This window comes from Otolemur garnettii, unplaced genomic scaffold, assembly GCF_000181295.1.
Source record: "Otolemur garnettii isolate 467f Iridium unplaced genomic scaffold, OtoGar3 scaffold00080, whole genome shotgun sequence".
NCBI lineage: Eukaryota > Metazoa > Chordata > Mammalia > Primates > Galagidae > Otolemur > Otolemur garnettii.
In genome coordinates, this window is record NW_003852475.1 from 4,087,290 (window position 1) to 4,095,446 (window position 8,157).

Here is an 8,157-nt window from a genome sequence, read left to right on the forward strand (position 1 = left end):
CTCCCAAGTAGCTGGGACCACAGGCACCCGCCACAACGCCTGGCCATTTTTTGGTTGCAGCCATCATTGTTGTTTGGCGGGCCCGGACTGGGGATTCGAACCCGCCACCTTAGGTGTATGTGGCTGGCGCCTTAGCCGCTTGAGCCACAGGCGCCGAGCCAACTTTTAAAAACCTATAGAACCTATGTTCTTTGTAACCCAGGGATTACCTGTATCAGATTTTGTGCTTCCTTTTCACATATAATCCAATAACAAATCAGAGTACCACATCACTTTTAGGAAGTAGTTCAAGGATGGGTGCAGTGGCTCACGCTTGTAATCCTAGTATTCTGAGAGGCCAAGGAGGGTAGATCACTTGAGCTCATAAGTTCAAGACTAGCCTGAGTAAGATTGAGACCTTCTGTCTCTAAAAATAGCTGGGGGTTGTGGTAGGCACCTATAGTCCCAGCTACTTGGGAGGCTGAGGCAAGAGGACCTCTTGAGCCCAAGAGTTTGAGGTTGCTGTGAGCTATGACATACTACGCTCTACCGAGGGCAACAGAGTGAGACCTCTGTCTCAAAAAAAGAAAAAGAAAAAGAAAAAGAAAATACAGGTGGGTGTTCATATACCCATAATGGAGTCTCACTCTGTCACCCTGGGTAGCATGCCCTGGTGGCATGGCTCACAGCAACCTCAAACTCTGGGGTTCAAGAAGTCCTCTTGCCTCAGCCTCTCAAGTAGCTGGGAATATAGGCGCCTGCCACAACACCTGACTAGTATTCTCTATTTTTAGTAGAGATAGGGTCTCACTTGCTCAGGCTGGTCTGGAACTCCTGAGCTTAAGCAATCTACCTGCTGCCTTGGCCTCTCATAGTGCTAGGATTATAGGAATGAGCAACTGAACCTGGACAGATTTTTGGGGTCTTTTGGAACTTTAAGTTAACCAATGGGTGTTAGTCATTTTTATTTTTATTTTATTTTAAGAAAAGTAAATTGAAAATCAACTTACCAACGCTTAACTTGTTCTTAACCTATATTAAGGCTTCTTTCTTTTTTTTTTTTTTTGAGACTGAGTCTCACTTTGTCACCCTGGGTAGAGTGCTAGCTCACAGCAACCTCAAATTCCTGCACTCAAGAAATCCACTTGCCTCAGTCTCCCAAGTTGCTAAACTACAGGCACCTGCCACAACACCCAATTTATAGCAGAGATGGGAGTTTTGCTCTTGTTCAGGCTGGTCTCAAACTCCGGAGCTCAATCAATCCACCTGCCTCAGCCTTCCAAAGTGCTAGGATTATAGGTGTAAGCCACCAAGTGTGGCAGATATTTCTCCTATCTTTCAATAAACCAATGGTATCCAAAGCATGATTCCTGCACCAGTAGCTTAAGTATCACCTGAAACTTGTTAGAAATGTAAATTATCAGGTCCCACTCCAGACCAACTCATCAGAAATTCTGGGATTGGGGCCCAGCAATCTGTGTTTTAAAAAAGCCCAGGTGATGACTCGGCACCTGTGGCTCAAGTGGCTAAGGCGTCAGCCACATACACCTAAGGTGGCGGGTTCAAATCCAGCCTAGGCCCACCAAACAATGATGGCTGCAACCAAAAAACAGCAGGGCATTGTGGTGGGTGACTGTGGTCCTAGCTACTTGGGAGACTGAGGTAGGAGACTTGCTTGAGCCCAGGAGTTGGAGGTTGCTGTGAGTTGTGATGCCACAGCACTCTACCCAGGATGACGGCTTAAGGCTTTGTCTCAAAAAAAAGCCCAGGTGATTCTGATGCACACTGAAGTTTAGAAACCACTGCAATAAAAAAAATAAATGGCCAAAAGATATTTAGATTATTAACTCCCAAGACACAATGAGAACTCCTAGTTCAAGGACAATAAGATTATTTGCTAAAATATGCAAATCTAGTATCATTTATACAGTCTTTTTTCCTCATAAATCCTCTAAAAATAATCAAAGAAAATGATTTTTAATAGATTTTTTGGGATTAATTTGCTAAAATATTTAAATTTTACAATATCATTTTGACCTCTAGTAACAAACACCAGGGGCAATACATATATCAATTATGTCTACCCAAATTCCAAGGTTTATTGATGAAAACCATTATTTCCATTATATAATTTGCCACAGTAACCATAGTCTTTTTCCCCCCAAAGGAGTTATTTAAAACCAAACTACTTACAGGATTTCTTGGGTCAGGCATGGTATAGAAAGGTCTTACAGCCAATGGATATTTATCAAGAATATAAAAATCTGTATCATACTATAAAAAGAAAAAATGAAATTAAAAATATTTTTTAAAAGTAAAAGACTAATATTTTGGTAATTAACTTCTTTATAAATTTTTGCTCTTAAAATTGTTCCAGTTACACTGGGAATTGCTTTTTCAAGTAACATTTGTAACTTATAGCATTTTGCCATGGTGTCATAAATTCTTCCAATACTTAAATTTTTATTTAAGCTATAATTCAACTGCTCACTATTTAATCATGGTTTAAATATTCTTTTTGGACATGTAATCTCTTTCTAATTTTTCCCTCAGTGTAAATTATGCTACAATACACATCTTTGATTTTCACCTTTTTTCTTTGTTATTCTAGTTCATCTGCATTTGTAACTGTTTTGTTAAATTACCAAATATCTTTGGGTTTTGCAGAAACTATTTTTTTTTTTTTTTTTTTGTTTTTATTGTGAAATAGGATCTTGCTCTGGCTCAGGCTGGTCTCACATCTGTGAGCTCAGGCAATCCACCTGCCTCAGCCTCCCAGAACGCTAGGATTACAATTTGGGAAAAACTGACAACTTGTACAATATTCATCTTCAAAAACTTTGGATTATTTTCTCAATAATTTCAATTTATGTTTATATATAAAATTGATAGTTTTCTTCAAATGAAAACCACAGCCGAAGGAAATAACGTTAACTTGAAATTATGACATTATTGTAGAAGCAATACTTACTATGTGACTTAGATTTCATTAAAAAGCAATTAATTACATTTCAATAGTTTTTCATTTTAAACATTTTTGCTAAAACTGTAGAAGAGAGAATGTCAAAAGCTGAAAAACCGGAATTAGCTCTGTTGACAAAGCATTTTAAAGGTATAAATTCAGTACTACATATGCAAAAATATTAAAATAATTGAGTTTCACAGTTAGCTTAACAGTTTTAAGCGCAACCAGCAGGGGGAGCTCAAGGACTTCTTCCATTTTATCACACCATTCTCTTACATTTTTAAAAAGGACAAACCACAGTTTAGTTTTTATCTTTTTTTTAATTTTTGTTTTAGAAAACGAGATTTGAAAGCAGCTTTTACATAAGAGGCAGCAATGAAGCTCATTCAAGTCCCATGAGATAGTAGAGGCACCCAGAGAAGACCATTTCTTATTAATTTCAAGGTCATTTCTAACTAATTTGATAATCTCACATACATATCACTTTCAGAGATACTTTAATACAAATTAGTACAAATATCAAACAGTCAGTTAATCAAATTATTTGGGTGGTGGAATCCAAAGGTGCCCAGAAAAGAGAACAATCCTTTGGGCAGAGCCTGTCTGAATATTATTTTTCATTTTCTTTTTCTTTTTTTTAAGACAGAGTCTTACTATGGGTGCTTGGTAGAGGGTAGAGAGCCATGGCATCGCAGCTCACAGCAACCTCAAACTCTTGGGCTTAAGTGATTCTCTTGCCTCAGCCTCTCAAGTAGCTGGGACTACAGTCATTGTTGTTTAGCTGGCCTGGGTGGGGTTTGAACCCACCACCCTCGGTGCATGTGGCTGGCGCTGTAACCACCATGCAACAGGTGCAGAGTCAATATTTTTCATTTTCTAAGAATTTTTTTTTTTTTTTAACATTGTCTCCTTTGGTTTTTATTTATTCTAGAATCATTCTAGGAAGATTAGTTTCCTCTGCAAATGTTCTTTGGTATCAGGCCACATTTCAGATTCAGAAGCTGTGTAAAGAAGTCCTACCTTTTCCTTTACCAAACGACCCAACAGCTTTTCATTTGGTGTACTGAAAAAGAAACATGAAACTACATGTTTGATGATCAAACAGCAACTTTAAAAAGGTCAAGTTAGTAAGGCACCACTTCTAATCAAAGTTCTTAAAGGATTAAAAAAATTGGCCAAAGCACATAGTTGTCTATTCCACTCCTTTTAAAAAAGGCAATTACCATTGAAAACCACTGATGAGGCTCGGCGCCTATAGCTCAACCAGCTAAGGCGCCAGCCATGTACACCTAAGGTGGCGGGTTCGCATCCCCAGCCCGGACCCGCCAAACAACAATGACGGCTGCAACCAAAAAATAGCCGGGCGTTGTGGTGGGTGCCTGTAGTCCCAGCTACTTGGGAGGCAGAGGCAAGAGACTCGCTTGAGCCCAGGAGTTGGAGGTTGCTGTGAGCTGTAATGCCACGGCACTCTACCCAGGGGGACAGCTTGAGGCTCTGTCTCAAAAAAAAGAAAATCACTGATGAATGTACCTACTAGTACAGTGACTTCTGTACTAGTATTGTATGCGCTTTGCTTAGTAAGTGCTGCTCATATATTTAATTAAAGCCATGAACAGAATTTAGCAATTTATTGATTCAGAAATTTTATGGATAAAATTATTTCCTACAATTACACATAATAAAGGCTCATTATACCAATGTGGGCTAGTCTTGCCACTAAATTGTTTCTCTTTTTTGCTATCCCTTATCAAAGATTTATAAGATAAAAATCACTATTTCCAAGTTTCTAAAATGTAAATGTTTATAATAAGCATATTAAATTTCTATAACCAAGAGATAGCAACTTTAGCTTCTATCTTATTTAAGGATAATTTCTAAAATATAAAAATATTGCTCAACTTTATAGAATTTATGGTCTGCCTTAATATGTCATCTAACAGAGAGAAGCTTTTTAAAACTCTATTTTTTTGGTTAAACAAACAAAAATAAAGGGTTTGAATGAAAATTTTTAAAAAAGCTAGAAATACCTACACCTATTCCCTCCTATATACATATGGATTATTGTGATAGTTTAAATATTTTAACTGGGAAACCTTAAATAAAATATAAGCAGATAGTAATTTTAAGCTACATAATTTGTTTCAAAATTGTAAATTGTATAATCTGAATTTAGATAATATAATACTACATATCAAATACACAACAGTGATTTTTATAACTTTTGGAGATTTTTTTTTTTTTTTTGAGACACAGTCTCACTTTATCACCCTTGGTAGAATGCCATGGTGTCATGGCAACCTCCAATTCCTGGGCTTAGGCGATTCTCTTGCCTCAGCCTCCTGAGTAGCTGGGAGTACAGGCACCCACCACAACGTCTGGCTATTTTTTGTTGCAGTTTGGTGGGGGCTGGGTTTGAATTCACCACCCTGGGTAAATGGGGCTGGTACCCTACCCACTGAGCCACAGGTGCCACCCAACTTTTGGAGATGTTAACAGTTTTATGCCCAAATTCTGCATGGGGATTGCTTTAGACTGCTATATACCCTCTCTGACACCAGTGATATGAAACGAGTTGTAACATATTGGATGAAAAAAAATCATAGGCAAAATTCCCTAATACTCTTTTAAAGGGTTCCAATCTGAGAAAAAGTAAAAAATGATTTATTTAAAATTACTAAGCCTTAGGAAACTATATTAAATGTATTTGTATTTCAGATGATGCATATACAACAGCATCATTTATACACTAAAGTTAAAATTTATAAGCTTGGCAAAGAAAATCATAATTTATTAATATTTTAATTCTTATATACCTTAAATGTAAGAATTTTGAGAAATCACAAAAGACAAACCTCAGGTCTTCTTCATCTCCCATTTCAACTCCGGCTTCTCTAAGCATAGCCAATGCTTCACAATACTCTAGTCTTAAAGTTGGCTCCAAAAATTTGAATGGCTCACATGGAAACTGTTTATTCACCATTTGAATTTCAGTCTGAAACCTATATAATGATTTAAGGTTAATAAAACATGTAAGATAAATGTTCCCCCCACAAGAGGTCACTGTGGCAATACAGAAAATAATTTTTTTTTTTTTTTTTGAGATAGAGCTTTAAGCTTTCACCCTGGGTAGAGTGCCGTGCCATCACAGCTCACAAGCAACCTCCAAACTCCTGGGCTCAAGCAATTCTTCTGCCTCTGCCTCCCAAGTAGCTGGGACTAGAGACTCCTGCCACAGCACCCAGCCATTTTTTGGTTGTAGCTGTCATTATTGTTTGGTGGGCCTGGGCTAGATTTGAACCTGCTAGTTCAGGTGTATGTGGCTGGCGCTTTAGCCACTTGAGCCACAGGCACCAAGCCCAGAAAATAATTCTTTTGATCAGTATATGCACCAGGGAAAAGTGCTATCAAATTATGAAAGAATGAAATCCAAATACTTAAAATATTTAACACCATTTTTTCAATCTCAAGTTTTGTACTCAGTGCCATTAAAGGATTAAAAGTTACCTTTAGAACTGTTAGAAATAGAAAATGTCCATTATGAAGCATTAAAAACATCTAGTTGGTGGCTTGGCACCCGTTGTTCAGTGGTTACAGCTCTGGCCACATGCACCAAGGCTGGTGGGTTCGAACCTGTCCCAGACCAGCTAAACAACAATGACAACTGCAGTAACAACAACAACAAAAAATAGCTGGGTGTTATGGTGGGCGCCTGTCGTCCCAGCTACTTGGGAGGCTGAGGCAAGAGAATTGCTTGAGCCCAAGAGTTTCAGGTTGCTTTGAGCTGTGATGCCACAGCACTCTACTGAGGGTGACATGGTGAGACTCTGTCTCAAAAAAGAGCAAACAAACAAAAAAAACATCTAGTTGGGCTGGCTGGGCGCATTGGCTCATTCCTATAATCCCAGCACTTGAGAGGCTGAGGCAGGTGGATTGCCTGAACTCACAGGTTTGAGATCAGCCTGAGCCAGAGTGAGACCTCATCTCCAAAAATAGCTGAGTGCTATGGTGGGCTCCTGTAGTCCCAGCTACTTGGGAAGTGGAGGCAAGAGAATCACTTAATTAAGCCCAGGAGTCTGAGGTTGCTGTGAGCTATGATGCCAAGACACTCTACTAAGAGTGACAAAGTAAGACTCTGTCTCAAAAAACAAACAAACAAACAAACAAAAGAAACCCCATTTAGTTGGGCACGGCAGGCTCACCACCTGTAATCCCAGCACTTTGGAAAGCCAAGATGGGAGGAATGCTATAGGTCAGGAGTTTGAGACCAGCCTGGGCAACATACCAAGACCTCATCTCTATAAAAAATAAAGAACACTAGCCAAGCATAGTGGCACATGACTACTTGGGAGGCTGAGTTAGGAGGATCACTTGAGCCTGGGAGTTTGAGGTTGCACTGGGCTATGATCATGCCACTGCACTGTAGACCAGGCGACAAAGCAAGACCCTGTTTTTTAAAAAAATAAAAACAGGCTTGGTGACTGTAGCACAGTGGTTACAGCACCAGCCACATGCAATGAGGGTAGGATGGTGGGTCAGCTAAACAACAATGAAACTGCAATAAGAACAACAAAAAAATAGCTGGACATGTGGCGGGAGCCTGTAGTCCCAGCTACTCAGGAGACTGAGGCAAGAGAATTGCTTAAGCCCAAGAGTTGGAGGTTGCTATGAGCTGTGACGCCATGAAACTCTACCGAGGGCAACGCAGTAGGACTGTCTCAAAACAAAACAAAAAACCCCAGAAAAACACTGATTTCTTTTAATCCTTGAAAAGTATTCGTTATCACTGAAGAGGATCAAATTAATATTTGTCTTATCTGCCCCTAATCAATCATACTGTAAGTCTCTTTTGGGAGTGTCAATTTATTTCCCACTTTGATAATACCTAGTATAAGATCTACTACTCTATATGGCTTGGCGCCTGTGGCTCAAGTGGCTAAGGCACCAGCCACATACACATAAGGTGGCAGGTTCGAATCCAGCCTGGGCCCACCAAACAATGATGGCTGCAACCAAAAAAAATAGCCGGGCATTGTGGCAGGCACCTGTGGTCCCAGCTACTTGGGAGGCAGAGGTAGAAGACTTGCTTGAGCCCAGGAGTTGGAGGTTGCTGTGAGCTGTGGTGCCACAGCACTCTACCCAGGGGGACAGCTTGAGGCTCTGTCTCAAAAAAAAAAATATATATATATATTTTGATAACAAAAAATTGTACATAT

At 39.3% G+C, this 8,157-nt stretch overlaps 1 protein-coding gene across 2 annotated transcripts in view; it reads right to left on the bottom strand.

Moving 5' to 3' along the window:
- The window catches only part of DARS (aspartyl-tRNA synthetase), a 97,513-nt gene that overhangs the window by 19,453 nt on the left and 69,903 nt on the right, over positions 1–8,157 (bottom strand). For both annotated transcript variants that reach the window (XM_003794382.3, XM_023515855.1), the window contains exons 11-13: positions 5,797–5,943; positions 3,965–4,007; positions 2,173–2,253 (exon numbers count right to left, since the gene is read on the bottom strand). In XM_003794382.3, coding sequence (XP_003794430.1) covers positions 2,173–2,253; positions 3,965–4,007; positions 5,797–5,943 — 271 coding nt within the window. The remainder of the gene's footprint in view (positions 1–2,172; positions 2,254–3,964; positions 4,008–5,796; positions 5,944–8,157) is intronic.